This window comes from Musa acuminata, chromosome BXJ1-11 (assembly GCF_036884655.1).
Source record: "Musa acuminata AAA Group cultivar baxijiao chromosome BXJ1-11, Cavendish_Baxijiao_AAA, whole genome shotgun sequence".
Classification (NCBI taxonomy): domain Eukaryota; kingdom Viridiplantae; phylum Streptophyta; class Magnoliopsida; order Zingiberales; family Musaceae; genus Musa; species Musa acuminata.
Window position 1 is genome coordinate 643,803 of NC_088337.1, and position 21,299 is coordinate 665,101.

Below are 21,299 nucleotides of genomic sequence, written 5' to 3' on the forward strand. Positions count from 1 at the left end.
ACTTGTGGATGGAGGAGGACAAACGAGGCTCGTTCTTGCTGCGTCCAGAGACATCCCATACGGGAGCGAGGAGATAACGTTGGTGCGCGAGGGATGGTGGAGGGAGGAGGGAAGACCACGGAAAAGGACTCCTCAGGGGTCAGCTCAATCATTCCCTTCGCGAACTCGTGAACCTTTCAGAGAGGACACCATGTGTTGGTCCCAGCAGCGAGTCCTCTCGGTTTGCTCCCCCTCCTCCAGGTGCTTGCAGATATGATCATGGCCGCAAAAGCCGCCCACGCCTTCCTGCCAAATTGACGCATGGCGGTGGCAGGACGCCCCGAGGAACTGCACCGCATTTGGAGCCTCTCCCTGATGCCAGAAGACGTCCGATTTCGAACGCTCCACGTGACAAGTGGATGAGAGAAGCAGCTAAAGAGGCTCCAATCTCTTGTTGCCATGCATCTCATCAGTATCTCAAGAGCACTGACATGGAAGTGCTCTATCTAGGTCAGTACAGGGCTATGATTTGAATGAATGGGTGGTGGACGATGACTCGTTATCGAGAACCGCTCCAAGTTTGGAAGTTGCAATACTTGCCGTTTCCATGAAGGAAGGGGATCAGAGAGACCCCAAGTTTCAGGCACCAAGATCAAACTTTGCCTTGCTTACTGTGCAGGATTGCATTCCACTTTTCTCCTGGTAAAACCTCTGGAGTTCCGTTGTGTTTCGCAGCACTGTTTTGGATAGACAACCCATGATGCATAACATGACAGCATTGATCGAGAACAGTTTTTGGACATGAAGCAGAGAGACGAGCAGCCTCAGAATGTCAACCCTGTAACTTCAATCCTGTCATGGGAGTGCGTACATCTCCATAAAACATACAGAGGCCTATGTACCTGCGACCGAAGGAAATGGTGTCTGTACATGTAGCTGGCTACACAGCAAGCCACTTTCTACATGCTAGTCTTTTAGCCGGAGATCAGTGGATACTACTGTATTGTGAGGAGTTGTGGTGTGGGAACTGTAACCATCAGAAACAATTTTCTTTTTGTATTTTGCTGGAAGGGTCAAAGTTGTTAGGTTTCAACAGATTTCAAGAAACGTAAATGGAGATGCGCACTTTCTGACCTCTACAGACCTCAAACCCCGAGCTTGAAATCAATCATTTGCAACGATGATTTGACGCTGTATCAAAATCATATTTGCTATTTAAATTCATCTGAATGCAAGAAAGTAAATTAACCAAAAAGAATCTTTAGATTCTATTAATTTAAAACCTAGATACCTAAAAGATGCTCATCAGTATTAGGGATGGTTGAATCTAAGAGGTGTCGAGTTCTATAGATCTGAGACATATCCGATAAAGGTCATCCGATGCTTATGTTAGCTTAAGAGTTGAGGTGTCGACAAAACGATGAGAGTGATAAGGCTGAAAGCCATGATTGAATATGAGTTTTTTGTTTTTTATTTTTTTTTTAACACACTTGAGGGGGCTTTTATAATATGACTCGTAATCATTATGCTCATAGACATGTATTTATATTAGTGATCGTTTCACTTATTCCTCGCTAAAGTGGAATTATGTTGTGTTGAATCTGATGAACAATTGTGAGACACAATATGATCAATAAATCCTAAAAGATGATTTTATATCAATTGCAAATGATGAAAATATTGAGGATACAATATCGACACTATATCGAGGTGTTGATCACCTAACACTAATGTATCAACCACCTAATACTAAGATGAATAATATCATCTTCAATCTCTTCTTGTATCATCTTCAATTCATTCTCAAAGACATTACTATTATCATCTTCATCATAATAAAATATGTTATTCAAACCTATGAATCTAGGCATTCACCTCAACATGATGTCTCGTTCGAAGGCGGACCATCCATACAGTGAGATCCTTAGAAAAACAAGCATATAACTTAATAATTCATGAATCAATATAACAATAAATTAGATTATAATAGCTTCCAAATTTCACAAAGGAAGAAAATTAAATAAGGGAAGAAGATTTAAATACCAATTTATTTATCAAACAAAATGATTTTAAATACCCACTCTATTCATGAAAACCCTACATACATTTTATCCTATCTAAATAATTATTAACAAAAACAATAATATACTTACACGACGACGCTTTGTCTTCTTGATTCCATATTGAAACAGACAAAACGAAGGAGCAACAACACCTGTGTAGAGCTACAAGAAAGGAGAAGCCAAAGAAGAAGATGGTGCTCACCGACCAAGCACTGTAGCAATCTTTGCACGTTTGTGAACCGATGGTCCAAAAAGCCAGTGTTTTGAGTGGGAAAACAAACCTTAGCTATCCAAGGTAAAAGGATAAAATTACCGACCAAGAGATGCTCTGAAAAAAATTTTAGAATAGTGTTCTATAAAATTTCTCAAAACTAGAAGTTTTTATAAAAATTCACCCTATATATTTTTTTTTGGAGGGCATGAATGACCTGAGTCCCACATCCTAATCAATAATCACTTCAGAAAATTACTGCTCTACACAATTGCACAGATCTAGCTAGTTCAAATTTATAGTTCCTTGATAATGCATGAAATTGATTGATTTTTAAAATAGTTAATATTCATTTTAGCTCATGTAGTTTTGATTATTGACCTCTTGAATCTTTATAATTTACTCCCATCTAAAATAATTCTTATATTTTAAAAAAACTTAGCATATAAGCTCCTCCCGTCGTCTAAGTTAACATAAGTTAAAAGTCTACTTAAGTGCATCCTAACTCATAATAAATCATTTATATAATAACATATGTAATTTAAATTTTTTAAAAAGTTATTAATATGTTGAATTAAAAATATAGACCGGTTATCTAATCTATTTCCTTCAAAATGAGCCTTTTCACAATTTGACTGGGAGCGCGTTGGCCTTGCTCTGACGTCCGTTATAGAAGGAGGAGCCTTTTAGCACCTGCGATAGTTGAAAAGACCACAATGGAGAGCTAATCCCTCGGGCCTAAAGAGGAAACCATTAACCGCATTGCGCGCTTCAACATAAGCAGCTTCTCCCCTATCATGCCTTGGCTCACGTCCAACATCGTCACTAGATCAATCGGGGCACGGAGAAGGGCAAAGGACCTTATCGGTGGCATTTTCATCTTGAGAGCCACCACATAGCTTCGGTGCCTCCACTCTTTCAAGAGCAGGGCCGCCTACAACATCATGCTCACAAGGACACTACCAGCCTTGGACCTCTGTTAGTGCAATTAGCAAATCAAGCGCAAGGGGTCGCAAGGAGCCCATTGAACTCGTCCTCTCATTTCACGTCCTCCGTCTCCTCGTCGTCGTCGTAAGCATTCTTATCCTTGTCCTCATTGGCTACTTTTGGTATAGGATTGAAACACATGCCCCCTCCTTGGTTAGGCTTCGACACTAGTAGTAGCAGCTTGTCATCGTCATAGACCTTAGCAACAACAACAGTGATAGCGATGATAGCCACTTTGTTCTCCCCTAACTACCATTCCTTGCCTTTGGTGGTGTTCTGACTATCATCATTAGTAATTCACCTATTCAAGTTTCGGTTCTTCGTCTCTCCCGTCACCCCTTGCCCAATAGTGGGAGCATCGTCTTCTTGACAACGGAGCACGGAGAGAAAGCAGGTGTGGCCCTTGGAGGCGGAGCAGACAGGGTAATCGAGGTTGGCTAGTTGATGTGGGCGACAATACAGGAAAAGTAGAAGAAGTGGGAGCACTTCGTCATAAAGACTAGCGTCTCCTCGTTCACCTTCAAAATGTTGATTAGACAATTGGTCTACGTTTTTAAATTCATATAGTATCAATTTTTTTAAATTTAAATTATATATATCATTATATTAATGATTTATTATGAGTTAGTATACCACATAAACATACTCAAACATCTAATTTAAACTCGACGGAAGTGACTTTATATACTACGTTTTAAAATATATAAAGATTAATTTAAAAACGAATAAATCATAAGAGTTTAAGAGGTTTATAATCAAAACCACCATGATTAAACCTTAACCCAATAAAAATAAAAAATATTAAAAATAATAAAATATTTGGCCTAGTTACTGCATCATCGTTTTTACTCGGACAATTTTTGTCTAAACCAAGTAGAAGACTAAAAACATAGAAATACTATTCGGTGATTCCAAAAAAGATCACAAGAGGAGAAAGAGTAGGGTTCTAAATTTAGGACATCCCACTTGATCGTTAGCAACGATTTCCTTTTAACATCAGAGTCCTTGAGGCAAGAAACTAGATAACCTTTCTTTCTACATTACACTGCTGTCGTGTCCTTGCATCCTTAGGAAGAAGAATCGAAGACGGTTCATCCTCAGGTAGACGAACCAAAGACAGTTCAAGAACCAATTGCATCTATTCAAGAGAGGAACAATTGCAAACCAAAGACCGTTCATCAATTGAAACCAAGAGAAGAACAACTGCATCTATTCAAGAACTAAAGATGAATGTCATGCGAGAGAGGAAAGGTCTGAACGGTGTTATTCAAAAATAACACGAAGAGGTAAGGCTACGACTAGGAGACGAATGGGGAACGAAAGGACAAGGATGCAGTGTAATGCTTCGATTGGAATTTTGTGGGGTTCGCATCGATAGATCACTTTACCTCATGGACTGGATGAGAAAAGATGAAAGCTACTCTATTGTCTTATCGGGAGTATTCTGAAGAAGATGATAAAAAAAAACCACTGTTTGGGAAAATTTAAAAATGGAAACACCTCTCCAGAAAACCTTCAAAGAGAGTTCTTGCGCAAACTCTCACATTCACGGACATATATTTATATCAGAAATTGGTGTTAGGTTACAAGCTAGGACATATATTTATATAAGAAATTGGCAGACGACATATAGGTGTCGCCAACAAACATTACCCACCATCTGCTGCATGAACAAAGAATAACCCACATTGTTAGGTTAAATGGCATGCTCCTGCAAGAACATCGTTCATCATCAAAGCCTTAATCGTCCCATTCTTCAAGCAAAAGCATCATTTATTTTTCACAAGTGTCACTGTTACAAATTTTGATCCCACTTAGCATGTAACCACCAAAGCAACTCATTTGCATTAGTGGATGAGTACGTGATGGAAGAACCTGTACCACCACAAAAATCAATCAAATCGTCTAAAGATAGCAGGAACTATAATAGTTACTCAAACGTTTAAAGTTTGCAAACTGTGTATTTATCCTTTTGATCCCACTGATCTAAGCAGTAGCCACTATTATGTGGAGGGTTAAGATACTAAAGCCACTTCATATTAAATTATCAAGTATGCATTGCAGTTTCTTGTCTAATTTCTTCCCTCATTGTATAGATGAGGGTCTTCCCTGGTGGCATAACCAGAAGAAGTTGACATGGCATGTTCATCAAATGTCTGAGTAGCTTTTTGATGCATGGACAACTAGAACTAAATGAGTTGGGAGTGAAATATTCCTTAATCTAGATGTAAGCTTAAATTTTTTGGCATGTTTTATGGTCTTTTTACCACCAAATTATGTCAAAAGTAACAAATCATATGTTCGTGTATAGCAAACTTTATAAATAAAAAACTAATATAATAAGTTTCACATTAACCTAAACTGCAACTTATGCTATTTTAAATGTAAAAGAATATATCATTTCAGTTATACTTTCCATTATTTATGCAAACTAAGGTACCTGATATTCACGAAGCCAAGGTTCAGAAATCTGCAGATTGATTGCCATTTTTGAATTTTGTAATCTGTGCATGGACGTTGCAAGGGGCTGCAGATTTCACGACCAACAGGTGAACAAATGACAAAAATACTTAGTCTAGCTACTAGTTACAAGTCAGATGAGACTAAGAAAACTAATATCATGCTTTGGGACAACAAGCCATAATGTCCCAACAAATCATGCTTCGTGACAAAAATATTCTCTCTCCAACAATAAGCTTGTAAGTAAATTAGTTAAAACCATAAAACATGTTAGTTATAGCCAATTATATTTACTAATTTTGACCACATTTAACATGAAACCTAGGTACCCCTTGGAGCATCCAATACATCTTTTCACATGTTAATTCTGAAATTTGACCTGCTTTTGTTCAAATTATTTGCCTAGACAAAGTTGAGGCTGGGATCTTCACATAATGTTGCCTTTAAATCATATTAAATAACTTGTAGTCGAGATTGCATCATCATTGTTATTATGCATTTGCTGACAAAGTGAAGGTTACAAGCTTCTTTCATGAAAATGAAAATAACTTGGTTTTGAGCCCAACCAATAATACGGGCAATGTATATTAACTAATATAAAGAAGTTGGCAAGTTCAGGGAATTTTTACTTGTGCAGACCTTATCATCATAAATGGTATTATCTTAATTATTTCTATCAGCAATTAATACTACTAGAAGAGATTCAGGGTAGTCAAAAGCACCAAGCACCAAAAGGTGCCACGGTTCCAAAATGCCCGAGGCACTAAACACTTGTCCGAGCAAAACAAAATGCTCTCAAATATTATAATTTAAAAATTATAATATTGTTATAATTTAAAAATGCTCTCAAAAGCACTATAATTTTAAAATTATAATTTAACAGATCAAACTTGTATTCATTTAAAATACCAAACTACATTGTTCATCACAGCAGGCAGCTGCTGTTCTCAACTGATCCAGTGCACAAAGATGTGCAACTTTACATGCACAAAGTTCTATCTTATGCATGCACAGTACCTCCTAATGCTGTTGGTACAACATCAGGTGTCCAATGAGTTCATACAAACTAATGCACAGAACCACTTTATGTGAGAATGCTCTAATGCTATTTCCACTAAAAGCTTTATACCCAATCAACAATAAGTAACACACATATTGCATGTATACTAGATTCTTGTAAAACCAAATTCCAAACCAATTATCATTGAACTGGTAGAAAACATAACCTCTAGAAAATTCATAGAAAAAAAATCCAAAACTCAAGCATAAAATCATCCAAAGGAACAATTCCAAATACTCCAAATTTGACACAAAAAATGGGGGAAAAGCGAGGAATGTAGGACGGTAGGAGGGCAGCAGTGAATGAAGAAGAGGGGAAGAGGAGAAGAGAGGAAGAAGGAAGAAGGAAGAGGGAAGAGGGAAAAGCAATTGGGGAAGAAGGGGGGAAACGGGGGGCTGCATAGGAGGGTTGTGGCGATCAACGTAGGAGGGCTGCGTTGAACGAGGCAAAAGTAGGAGGGAGGAGAAAGAAAGATATATCTGGAGGGAGGGAAGAAGCTGCCACTACCACCGGAGGAAGATATCGCTGCTACCGTCGAAAGAAGACCCACCACTACCGTTGGAGGAAGACATCGCCGTTGTTGCCGTCGTCCATCGATGGGAGGAACTCCGCCACCATGAGAAACACAATGGAGAAAGGACTTTTGTTTCCAGGTTTCTGCAATAGATACTTGGTTCAATCGAACCAAATAAATGTTTTGGTTCAACTCAGACTCGACCTAGCCTGAGTTGAACTAGGTGGGCACCCAGCTCGCCCAGTGCCTAGGCCATGCCTGAGTCAAGTCGCCAGCCTAGCCCAATAGGTAGGCGCTCAGGCCTCGCCTTGTCTTGGCACCTAGGCGAGCTCCCGTGCACCTGGTGACTTCACCGAAGAGGATCTTTACTTTTTTAACAAGTTTAGGCAATCTTTTTGATCTGGGACGATCTCAACACTATTCAACCATGTTCGATCAAGCAAAGCCCAAGCCAAAGAAACAACAGCCCTCTCACCTCAATCCAAACCCTAATAGGACTCGGATTACGGCAACCACCAAGGGGGGTGCCTGCCCTACCAGGGAAACCCTAGTTGCTGCGCCCCACAAGAAAAGTCCTTAAACCTTAAGGACTTAGGGCACTCCTCTCCTTATAAAACAAGGGGTGCGCCCCCATCAAGAGTTAAAAAAAACAAGCCTTCTACAAAGAGCCAGCAGGCCCTAGTTTTGCAACCTCAAAGCAACAAGGAGAAGAGAGGGAAGAATTCTGCACCATTACAGCCAACTTCTTCCGACCGCAGCCTTCTTCCTCACGTTCCAATAGTCCAAAGCTCCGCCCCAGAACTTCGTCTAGTTGCTACGAGAAGCCCTCAATGCCTATTGTCTGCTGTCCAAACCTCAAAAGGTTCCAACAGCAAAGAGAAGACAAGGCCGAAGACCGACAACGAACGCAACTGCCAAGAGCACCGACGTGTTGTCCAAAAAAACAACCTGCATTTTCATGCACCCCTAAGCTTCCTTTCACACTTCTATTTCCATTGTTTCAAGTCTTGTAGTTAGGACTTTAACTTTACGAACAATAGAGATTGTTTTCTTTTGATTTTTTGTTTGGTTTTTCTATCATAATTCTCTCCTCCGCCAAACCTTCCATCCAAAAAGTGATATCGAGTCGACAGATTATCGAACTCAAACCCCATACGGATCACTTTTCCTTTAAAAAAGGATGAAGAAGTAGGAGATACGAAAATTTCAATACCAGTCCATACCATGTTCTAGCAAGCCAACGGACCAATATCCAACCAATACACTAATGGAGAATAGTGAAGTTAAGAGGAATGAATGCAAGCAAATTTATCAGAAGAGAAGAGAGGCACATACCATTTAGTTAGATTGCTGAACAAAAGTCCAAGTAAATAAGAACGATAAAGTGCAATTGATTATTAAATAAACTATGTTCTCATTATTTGTCTCGTTATGACGAGAATCTAAACTAGACATGCATTCAGAAAATTAAATCACCTGAAGGTATTGATGGTAAATTGCGAAGGGTGCAGAATACGATAGAAGTGGCAGCAGTTCTTGAACTATTGTCCCCACATCTGATTCTGGTGCAGCAACTATCAAACTACACAAATGAGAAAGGGCATTCAATGAGAATAATACACCACTCAATTACATTGAAATCACATTTGCATTACCTACTAAAGCCATTTGTCTTCCACCAGTCTACGATTTCTGGTGGTGGTCTTCTTCCCTTATTGACAGGTTCGTGAGTTATTGAAGCATTATTCTCATGTTTGCAATCAATGGTATCAGTGGAACATGAATTTGAGGAAAGGGGATTAGGTTCACTGTTGGCAGGAAAAGTTAACATCTCTTCATTGCTGACTGGTTGGTCCTCCATAAGATCTAATTCCTGATTTATTGGCTCCGCTGATATGGCTATTGAATTTTTGTATGAAGAAGATTCAGCAAGTGTTGAGGATTCTTTAACATTTAATAGAGTTTCTGAGGACTCCAGGCTCTCATGTGATTTACACAGATCAGAAAAAGGAATTTGAACAATCCTGCATTATGAAGTGCAATGACATGACTTATAATGATATTCAAGATCACATACGCAAAAATATATTTCATCAGATTGAACCTTGTTTAAGCGAAAACTAAAGAAAAGCTTCATAAATTAGTGAAAATGTGATTCCTATTAGATGTTTCTTCATTTTAAACATATACATGGAGAAGACAGGAACAGTGAAGCAGGACCTCATAAAAAATGGGTAGTGAGAATCATAATATGAAACAAGAATGTGCTATGATCTTGAACCGATCTGCAAATTTTTCAGAACTTTCCTCAAAGAACCTCCCTACAGTAACATGCTGCTGACCATGACTAGCTCATCTATTGATATTCTTGTATTAAATAAAGAGCTCAAATATTTGATCCCCCCATAGTTGATATAGTCTGATTTATGTAGACTTTGTCCATGACACATGCATGCTTGCTTCCCTTTGTAGAGCTTTGTTTGTCTCTATAGGCTTCATGAACTTTTACATGAAATGATTAAAGATTCTGTATGCAGTATATAGTGACTTGTTAGGCCTTGTGACTCTAATAAGTACCAGCATGCTTATAACAATCACTAGAACAACTCATGCTGTGTCCTAAAGTCTCTCCTCTTCTGAGATCCATGTGTCCTCAAGGTCAGAGTGTCAACGCCATTGTACTAAATATCTATGCTCTTGGTTAGTGGGAGAGATCATGAGCTAGTCGTCCAGGATGTTCTTGACCAGCTCCCAAACAATCAAGTGTAGAGGGAACTATAGAAGTGGAGATACTGGTATGGAAGTAAAGGAATGGTCCTATTGTCACTATTGCAAACCAATGAATATCTTAGAAGTGTATCTCCAACATAGTTCTATAGCTTCATAGTAAGTTGATTGGTCTTCTATGTTGAAGATATTGCTGATGCCCATATCTCTTTACAGCTCAAGGATGTAGGCATTATCACTGACCCTCTATCGTACCTTGTAAGACCTATGCTCCACACATACAACTTTTCGTATGGCCCCTATGAAATATCTCAGGTTTGATCCTTACTATCACTTGCTCTCCCTCATGAAGGGATTGATATCTACAGTGCATATTTGCTACTGTTAACTTATATAACTTATTGCTCAAAGAATCTTTCATCTAATCTCGTCATGCAACTCATGAATGTGTGCAACAAAAGATTATGTCGGAGGGACGAAAGTGGATAGGAAGAGGTGCAAGGTTAATAGGTTTTCTAGGTTGATAGCCAAGGACAACGTGTTATGGACGAAGACCAATTAAGCGATTGATGGCATTCTTAAATATGAACTCAACTGTAAGCAATACCCTACCCCAGTTTGTTATGCAGTCACTTACCACAACGAAGCAAGTCACCTAAAGTCTTGTTGACCACTTTGATCCGACCATCAGTTTGGGGTGGTACACCGAGGAGAAACTAAGCTTAGTCCCTAATAATTTCCACAGGGTTTCCACTCATCACTAGGTTAGATTCTTATATGATGGTAACCACTCCCAAGATCAATCTTGGTAAACCACTTAGAATCCGTTAAGAGATTTAACATATCATCCAACCTAAGGATGGGGAATCAGTACTTGATAGTGATTTTGTTGATGACTCTATAGTTAATGCATATACACCAACTATCATCCTTCTTTGGGAAAAGACAAGTAGGTACTCAACAAGGACGAAGGCTTTCTTTTATAAATCGACTACAAAGTAGTTCGTCAACTTGTCTCTTGAGATCTATATGCTTAGTGGGATTCATCTAATAGTGGGGTAAATTGAGTAAGGTGGCTCTTGGAAGTTGGAACTATGTCAATGGCATGTTGTGATCTGTACGGGATTCAGGTTCAACAATTTATTGACTCGATACCAACGATACTAATTGGTAACGATAATAGTTGCTACCATTGCTTTTGTGGCAACGATGGTGGCTAATGAAGGAGAAGAGAGGTGGGAAAGCTGAGAATGAAAACAAAAGATAGGACCTCTCACCTTTGAGTACTCTCTCCTCACTTAGGTATCTTAGGTTAGGGTCTCTCACCCTTGAAGACCAGTGATTTAAAAAGTGCTAGGCGCCAAAAGGCGCCAAGGTCCAAAAACGCCCGAGGCGCTAGGCGCTCGACCGAACAAAATGAGGTGCTAAAATATAAAAATATATAATATAATTAATAAATATAATTATTTAAATTTTTAAATAAAAATATACTATTAAATTAATCTAATAAATACAAATACTATTACTATACTGTTAACAGTATACTATCGAAAGAGGAGAAGAGTGTAAGGGAAGAGTTGGAAGACCGATGGTGTTGACTGAGAAGAGCGGGAGTGGCAGCTGCGAGCGACGATAGTGGCAGCGACAGCAGCAGCGACAACGGGAGCGGCAAGCGGCGACAGTGGCATCGGCAGCAGCGAGCAGCGGGAGTGGAAGCAACGAGTGGAGACAGTGGCAACGGTAGCAGCGACAGCGATAGCGGCAGCGGGAGCAACGACAGTGGGAGCAACAACGGTAGCAACGAGCAGCGGCGGCGGTAGCGTGAACGGTGAGCAGGGTTAGGGTTGGGGAAGTCATGCTGATATCGATGCTTTAGTTGGTTCGATTGAACCAACTATCCCCTTCTAGAAGTTGAAGACTCTCCTCACTTTGATGATCCCTTGGATGAAAACCCCGGGATGAATGCCACATATCCCCTTCTAGAAGAGAGATGGATAGGGGTTCATAGGATGGAGATGCGGCCCCTCTAAGATCTAAGATCCTCATAATATGCACCTCAAGATGTGTGTATTGCATCCGCTTTGATGATCCTCATACAAGCTCATGCCCAAAGCATAATACAATGTGTCACATGCCTAAATCCTACTATAATCCAATAAGAAAATAAAAAAACATGTAGGATGGACCTTCCATGGGCATCCGCTTGGACTGTCGTAACGATGTCTTAGTGCTCTGATCCCCATCAAGGTCCAAGAGCCATTTTAGAGACATGCTAGTGCATCCTAAAAGCAGGAAGACATCCCTTGGCATATTATGAATTTTCCATAATATGTTCAACAATTTATTCTTTAAAGAAATCACATGTCGTGCATCTATAGTGACATAAATATGCTAGCAAATTCCTTGGCTAAGTTAGCCATTATTTCTCATAGGTCAATAGCTCTTTATGCCTATACTGGTTTCTCTAATACCTTAGCATTAGCCTTTATAAGGTTGATAGTTCAAAACACTACATGCATGTGCATCTCTGCAAGGAAAAATCAGCTATAGTCGGCCGAAGTATTAGGTGCACATATTATCATATATTTATTTGAGTCTATCAATAAACATATTCTTGTATGCCCCAAAAATATATATACATATATATGCAAAATCACTTATATATCAGCTACGGTCAAACGGACAACTCCAAATTATCAAACCTAACCAAACAGCTCTCGTATTCAAGCTGACTTCTACTTTTTGCTGCAATTGCCTTTTTACCTTTGACCTTAGTTTAATTATCCAAATACCAAACCAACACCTTTTGCAAAGACTAAGTTCAAAATAGAGCTAATAAATTAGAGATCCTTGGGCTTATACCCCAGTAGGAGAGGTGTATATTTCCTGATCTTAAATTTAATTATAATTATTACCCATTTTCTGATTTGGCAAGTATTTAATAGTTTTCAATAACTAACCATCCTAACTACCAAAACCCAGAATAATATTGCCCTTTAGCCCAAAATAAATGTACAAACTGAACAAGATGAGACATTTGAGAAATTATAAGAGAATTAACAGTTAGAGCTGCTTTGAAAATTCTTCTTCCAAACATTGAGTGAGCCACTTAGCAAGGAAGAAGTTGTATTAACTCTTTCCTGAGAAAAAGAACTCTACCTGCTGCGTACTTCATTACTAAAATTGAACATTCTAACTATATCTGATGGGTAAGGTGTTGCTCCAAAAGAAATGCTACAAACATAGCCTGTGCCTGTCATACCAAAGAAAATAACACAAGTAAAACTTAAAATTGGAATGCAAAATTCTAACTTCATATCAGATGGAAAAAGTACCTAAATTCGAAAACTAAAACCTCTGTAATTACGTTTTATTTTAGTTTATATGAGACAATCAAGTCTAAGAGAACCTAATTTAATTAGATTAACATTAAAAAAATTATAACAATAAACTAATAAAAAAAAGTGAAAAACGATCTTGTCACTGTTAAGGTAGTCTACTTTCTAATTTCTTTAGCAACCATAAAAATGCTATTTGCTTGTCAAAAAATTGAAAAACAATAATTACTACCTGTATCATTAATTCACACGACTTACTAATTGATTAAACCAAAATGACACTGATATTAATATCAAAAATCCAGTGCTAAGATTGTCACATAAGTATGTATTTAGCAAGATTGTCAAACATATAACTTAACAAACATGTCCATATGTTCCATAGGAGTAAATCTATAACTTCGAATTTAATCTTAAGGCTGCATAAAAGTTCATGGTTAGGAATCCTTGATTAGGTGAAGCATTACCATTATTTTCATTGTTGACAAGTGATAGGGGAAATATTCACTTCCAATTAGAACCCGACATGTAACATCCGAGTCAGTAGAAGATGAAAGTCCACAATCACCAATCGACCACGTCAGCATCCGTCGAACACAAAACATCCAAAGAATATTCCCCCACTCCATGGAACATTCCTCTTGACCGTTAATAGGTAAGGGGTCCCATAAAAGGCGAACCGGGCTGCATCTCGACTTAAGTGTTGAGGGATCACATCTGTAGATTGACTCTACATCTAACTCTCGTAGGCACGCCAAGCAATTTTGAAGGCTCCTAGCGCAAGTCGGACCAAGACCAAGTCGGGTTGGTTAGGCATTCCACTTGACACTGGATCCAAGGTACAGGATTTAAGTTTTAAAGGGTCCATCTTAGGGTTTAGGGTTTGACATTTAGAAAATTGATATAAATTAAACGGTAAAATTCTATAAGAACAGCAAAAACATAATATACAAAAAAATACCTATAGAAAACCTTATATTAAAGTTTTCAGAGAACCTACACAAACAACAAGAGAAGACAAATAGAGTAATAACAGAACTTTTAGAACCATCTAAGCAACCTAATCAAAGTGGAAATCAAACTCTACTAGGAAATAAATAGAGATCAAATAAAGGAAGTAGTAGAAAAAAAAGTCCTAATAAGAAAGAATTAAAGAAGTAGAAACACTAAAAGCCTCTGATCTAAAACTATTTAGATAGAAACTAATCGGTTATTAATTGAGTTTAAACAAAAGTTGAAAATCTAAAAGAAATAATAAAAAAATATAAATTCTAAAAATATATAAATAAAATTGTGCATGAGAAAGGAAGGCAAAACTTTACAAATAAGTTAAAGGCTAAAAATATACCAATAGACATTGAGACAAGTAAATACAAGAAAAGCAGTAACCAAAACTAAACAACAAGCTCGAATACAGTAGTCTACACTCTACACCAAATCAGAACTCATAGAAAAGCTAGACAGGATTGAGCAATTACAAGGACCAATTGGAAAAGAAAGAATAACTAAAAACAAAAGCTTAAATTATACAAATATAGAATTTAAATAGCAAAAAAGGTCTAATAAAGAGTTCGTAGTGGGGCATCCACCCTAATATGATTTTATGGACTGCTAAATACAAGGTTAGGTATATAAACAGAAAATATATAATAAAGGGTTACTAGGGAAATTTGAATGTATGAGGTGCTTCTACCAATATAAAGGAATAATTTACAATTATGTGTATGTTAGAGATAAGAAAAATATTCATCTCTACCTTGAGCTTAACATATGGATGTAGGGTATACGGTTTAGGTTTTAAATGGTTCGACTTTGGGTTTAGAGGATGGTATCAAAGTTAAAAAATATAAAAATAATCATTAGATTGTTTAGCATACTTAGATCTAGAAATTATAAAATAAATAAAAATTAAATATAATTAAAAAAGATATAAATTAAATTGTAGAATCCCATAAGAACATCAAAAACATAATTTACAAGGATCACCAGTAGAGAACCTTGTATTAAGCTTTTTAGAGAACCTATGTGAACAACAAAAGAATACACATAGAAAAACATGGATATTGAACTTTACTAGTCAATATAGACTACATAAGAGATCAAATCAAGGTTGCAGTATAAACAGTTAAACTAAGTCTAGAAAGCAGAACAAACAATAAACACCTGATCTTAAAGATATTGAGCTAAACAATTATTAATTGAATATGCGTAAGGAAGATAAAACTTTAGAAAAAAAAATTAAAAAGTTAAAGGCTAAAAATATGCCAACAATGGACTTTGATACAACCAAATACAAGAAAATAGAAACCTTATATCATGTTTCTTCATATTCAACCATTAATGTTATATAATTTTGTGCTTAATATTGTCAAAAGATTTCTGTTTATAACCTCAGTCTCTCTGTACTTATTGATCTCCCCGAACCCCAAATTGACGAGAGACTGGCACACTAGATACACGCTTTTAATTAACTTGATTAGTTTCAGACTTCCAGTAATAGAATACTTCCAAAACCTAACAAAAATGCCTACCTCCTAGTCGTTCTGCAACAGCACCAGTAAGTATGCCTCCAATCATATCTACCACAAGGACATCTGAGTGTGCTCCGACATTAGCCATGCAGAGGAGGAGAGATAGTGTATCCACTCTCAAAAACCTATCAGTAACAGAAAAGAGTTTCAAAATAATGCATACACATTAAGCAAACATTTACTAGTATTAAGCTATAGATGAAGTTATGATGTAGAAGCATTGGGCTGTGCCAAAGAATGATTGTGTTACAAACATGGATATATAAGACTCAAGCCAAAAATTGACTGGTCATAACAAAATGAGACTTGGTATATGACCATCAGAATTAATCTCAAACAGTGATCAATATAGCAAAAGAAGTTAGTGGCAAATGCCCATTTATATAAATATTCATGTATCTGCAATCAGCATAAGTGCTGTGCACATGTATTATTTGTGCATGTTCCTAGAAGCCCACTTCATCTCTACCAAAAGTTTATTTATTTCTATTTTTGCAAATATAAAGAAACAAGCACATGGAACTTTATGTGTGAAAATTAGCGTTTGGATATATAACTTGAGAAATTAAAAACTCATGACAATTTTATGACTTGCAAAACATCAAAAAAGTTCAAGTAATTCCACGTGCAAGTATGAAATCAGATTTATTTCTCTTCATATTTGAAAACTGTCATTATTGCATGTCTGACTCAATATAACTTTGTGTTATATAGTTGAGAAACTCATAAACATGTGTGAGCCTCTTCTTAATATCTGCCAAAGCATGAGTTATATCTCCACCAGTAAAAGTAAATGTTGTCCTTGTCAACATGATTTTGCCTCTGTGCTCATAAACTAGGTTCATACCTTGCTGTTGTTGTAATAAGTACAGTAAATATATACCCTTAAATCACAAGGCTAAATGTGCATATGTAGTTAATCTTGCTATTAGCAGTTAGTTGGTTATATGCAAAGTCGATTCTTTAGACATGACAATTAGCCAGTAATAAGTGGTGATTTGGTTTTGTAGCCATTACAGTTGGAGATTAATGCGGTCATTTGTTTTTATAGCTTTTGTCATTGGTGATTGGACAATCATGAAAATCAGGATTAACACACATAGTCATACATCATGAAAACAATGTAGGAGATTAAGGGTAGCCATTAGAGTCATAAAGCAAATAGCAAATAGTGTAAACAACTTTATGTTTAAGGTTGATACTTTATTGCATCTGATAAAATATGCCCAACACTTTGACAAAAGCTACAAATACAAAGCATATAATATATAGCCAACATAATTTAGAGTAAAAGGTATATCAGAACATCAACATTTCTAGGCACAGAAACATAATCCATCATACAAGTGAACAACTAAGATACTGGATTAGCTGAATCTTGCTAATTACAAGGTTTAAAAGACAGGTCAGACTGATACATACTCATCAGTATTTACCAGTCCAAGCACTACTTTCAAAATATGTACCTCAATACCAGTACATATACAATTCATTTTATATTATTTTATTCAGAAATACTGGGTAGTACAAATTGGTATGCTGCCTTATATAGTAGCACTGAATGGGTCCAATATGTTACAGATATAGATATTAGATCAATTTAAACATTAATTAACTACTTCAACTTTCTACAGTTCTAACTTATAAAAAAAAGGGAATTCAGCATAAACAAAAATCTAGATAAGATTCTCAATGTGGAGGCAAAAGATGCATGTAAAAATAATGTTATATACTTCCGCATATCATGTTATGTTACTAAACGAATAATGTGATATGATTGATGATGTCAGTGGCAAAAGAATGCATATGAATATAATGTTGTAAACTTCCATAGCTCAGGTTGTGATAAGAAGAATAAAGGGCAAGCTGAAGATCCCAAAGTATCATACTTCCATTCTTCAGGCTGTCTTATTATATTCCTTAAGCAGCAAACCAAAAAAACCACAGATGTGATAATGCAAAAGGTGAAAATAATTACCCTGTTCGAGCTGGAAATTTCTTGAAGTATGTCTCACAGATACTCCATAGCAAGAAAAGGAGAACAAGTCAGATTATAAAACAAATGAAGACCAGGCTTAAGTTGCAATGAAGACCAATGTATCACCTTCGAGCAGAAGGGCGCCTTAAAAGTACTTTAGGCGCATATTTCTTCTGTTTCTTGCGCTTGTATTTCTCCTGCAGATAAATTCATTAATCAGTTCATTTTCAAAATTCAAATTACAAAATGAGAACATTATCATTTACTTACTTGTGAATACACTGTTTTTTTCCCAAATGTGGAACTATTAGCAATAAGAGCTTCAATAATTTCATCACCAGTAGCACCTTCTCTGCATTAGCAGAAATAATAGGAATAGCCAAACAACATTCATTTCCTCAAAGCCCAAACATGTGGACCAAAGAAGCATTGGGAAAACTACATTATCAAATTACAAGAGAGAAAGCACTGGGTCTTAAATGCTGATCACTGACTAACACAAAAGAAAACTAACATGCTAAAAGATGCCATGTGATACTTGTGCAAGCAAGTGCCATCAAACCAAAAATCCAATGGCTGATGAAAATAAAACTTAGTATGTACATCACATGTACAATTATCATCAATATATATAGGTATACGAGTTGACTAGGTTTGGGCAACAGAAATGATGTGAAAGGAGATAAGAAACTCTCCTCCACCCCCCCACCCCCGGTTTGCTTTCTAAGACCGTGAATCACTGGCAACATCCGTTGAAGTAACTAAGATTCAATTGTGCAACAGTTTTCCTCAATTTGAGCTTAACCATGACAAAAAAAAAAGGAATCATGTCTTATACAAATACTAGATTTTTATTGTAGTTTTCTTACCAAGGATTTACTTATTACAGAATGCCCTAGTGCTTATCCAATATTAGCAAGGTACACTTCATACTAGACATATAGTGAATAGCCATGCCGATCATGTCTGCCGCTGCTAATATGTTAAGTGCAATCACATCATAATGTCCAATTATCCTTTATTTTTTTGTGAAGAAAATGAAAAGAATTCAAGTGGCCAACAACGAATAGTAATCAATTATATAACAGTTTGTCACCAACTCAAGTATTCTGCCATAAAATCTATTAATTCAAAAAAAATTCCTGTTAATTTTTTTAAGTTTTAGTTTGAAACCAAAGACATTGACATTCCTAATCTTGCATTCAAAAAATAAATTTCCAATATTCGTAAAAGAAATAACAAGTTAGACACAGATAACTGCTAGGATGATAATAATAAGTCAATATCAGAGAGGGTAAGAGAAATTGCTTGGAAGCCTTAAAGGCTATGAAGAGATTAGTTTATTATAAGGTTGTTAAAACATGATACATTGGTAATTTGATTGTTCTGAGAAAACTGAAGTATCTGGTAACATATGCATCATATGGATGTGGTCAAGTGGCTCCCTTGTACATATTACATAAGTCTTATTCAACGTAGCTGCAGAAACATTTACCTACTGCAGTCACTAATTTGAACATTAATCACATGCACTAAAGACCCTTAACACTCAGCATTCCTATATCATATCCTACATTACTGCTTTGCATGAAACGACAGCATTGACATTATTTGTCCAAATTGTATTTTAGGCACACACGTCAAAACTCCACACACTAGCCCATAGAATGACATTGACATGAACATCATGTAATAATAGTAAGCAAAGAGCCAGAGGCTATATATTTCACATTGCATTAGAGGTGACAAAATAAGCATTTCGATGGACAACATATAAGCATTCAACAAAGGTAAAGCATCAGCAAACGTATACATCATATACAATATATGACAAGCATGATCTTATGACTAACTTCCGCATTGTGTCGATATCATTGCTAGATAGATTTTGGGCTGTGTTATTGTCAATTAATAATCGGTTATCTCTGTTGTTCTCCGTTGTGTTCCCCTTCTCACTTTCTTGCATAGAGTTATCTGTAAAACAATGTTGATTATAATCAAAATCACTCTATACAAAAACTAAAAAAGCAATAAAAAAAACTATAAGAGAAAAGAACCATGGAGAGCTATATGTTATGCTTGCAAGAGTTTCTTGGTTTCTACATATTATTAATATCACTACTATTTTCAGGACAGCATACTACAATTTTCTATTCTAGAATAGTCTTTACTATAACTTTATAACAAGAAAAAATACTGCCAATCAAAGAAAAACATCAAACTGAATCTCTATCTATTGCATTCTTTGTTTCTAAAACTGCACTAAAAGTGTAGAAGTAATATTTGATTCTTATGTCATAAAGTCTAATTCTTCTGGAGTATGCATATGAAATATACTTTCCATAACCTCTAAGAGTGGATGGTTTCACAAAGTAGAAGCTTAAAAAGAGGTGTTGGGTTGCACTGAATAGTTGTAGATGCACTAAAACGCTACTTCCTTGGAACCCTTCAGGCCTGGCATAATCAAATCATGCAACAGCATGCGACAAGGGAAACTACAAAAAAGAAGCGAGGCCAAGAAAACCAATGATCCCAGGACCCAACAAAAGAACATTACTTCCTCGGAACCCTTGGGGCCTGGCAAAATCAAATCATGCAACAGAACAACATGCAAAAAAAAAAAGGAAGCTACGAAGAAGAAGCGAGGCCAAGACAGCATATGACCCAGAATCCAACCAAGGAACCCCTACGACCCAACTTGATCATGTGATGCAACAGAACACAAGACACAAAAGAGAAGGGCAAGGCCAAGAAAGGCTACTGGAAGCCGCAGACGTGGAAGGAGAGCAACGCGCCAGATATGGTCCACCCGGGCCGTTCTCGACCCGAAACAAAGCACCGAACGGGCAGCCCATCAATGGACCTAGAGAACACTTCTTGTTCCCGATCTTCAGAGTCCTGCAGAGGCAAAGCCAGAGTAAGGAAATGCTATAGGACGTTGTCGAAACCCTAAGAGCGAGAACGAAGAGAAGTGCCGGGGCTAAAGAGACGAACGCAGCAGGAGAAAGGCGAGCGAAGACGAGGCGGTCGCCGTCATTGATGTCGAGAAGTACGCTGCAGCCCTCCCACGTCTCTCTCGGAATTGGCGAAGGGGAAGCAGCCGCGAGCGTGGGTGCCTGGTGGCCGGCGCCGCTGCATTCATTTTCGGCCATGGGAAGTTTACTTTCGCGACGGGGGAGACAAAACCCTTGCGAGCAAAACAACAGAGTCAGAATGTGAGGCGCACGGGGTCATTTCAGATTATACTAGTTAACTATGATTAGCTTCCTAATTTTTATATTTAAAAAATAATATTAAAATTTTATATTTATAAAAATAAAATATTTAATTTCAATTCACCTCAAATCGTTAACTTTATCAACGAATAAAAATCACACTCATTCGCATGAATAAAAATGATAAAAATAATCATTTTATTATTTTTAAATTATTAATTTTATTTTTATTATCT

The 21,299-nt window shown here is 37.0% G+C and overlaps 1 protein-coding gene across 1 annotated transcript; it reads right to left on the reverse strand.

Annotated features, from left to right (window-relative positions):
- Positions 1-4,862: 4,862 nt before the first annotated feature.
- LOC103970082 (uncharacterized) lies at positions 4,863-21,060 on the reverse strand. The gene is made up of 12 exons (XM_009383720.3): positions 20,843-21,060; positions 20,610-20,746; positions 19,702-19,822; positions 18,119-18,200; positions 17,975-18,045; positions 17,849-17,890; positions 15,871-15,995; positions 13,161-13,254; positions 8,930-9,298; positions 8,751-8,856; positions 5,681-5,767; positions 4,863-5,115 (listed from the first exon to the last, which is right to left on the reverse strand). The coding sequence occupies exons 1-12, from the start codon at positions 20,998-21,000 to the stop codon at positions 5,014-5,016; spliced, it is 1,494 nt and encodes a 497-aa protein (XP_009381995.2). The 5' UTR covers positions 21,001-21,060; the 3' UTR covers positions 4,863-5,013.
- Between the last annotated feature and the right edge of the window lie 239 nt (positions 21,061-21,299).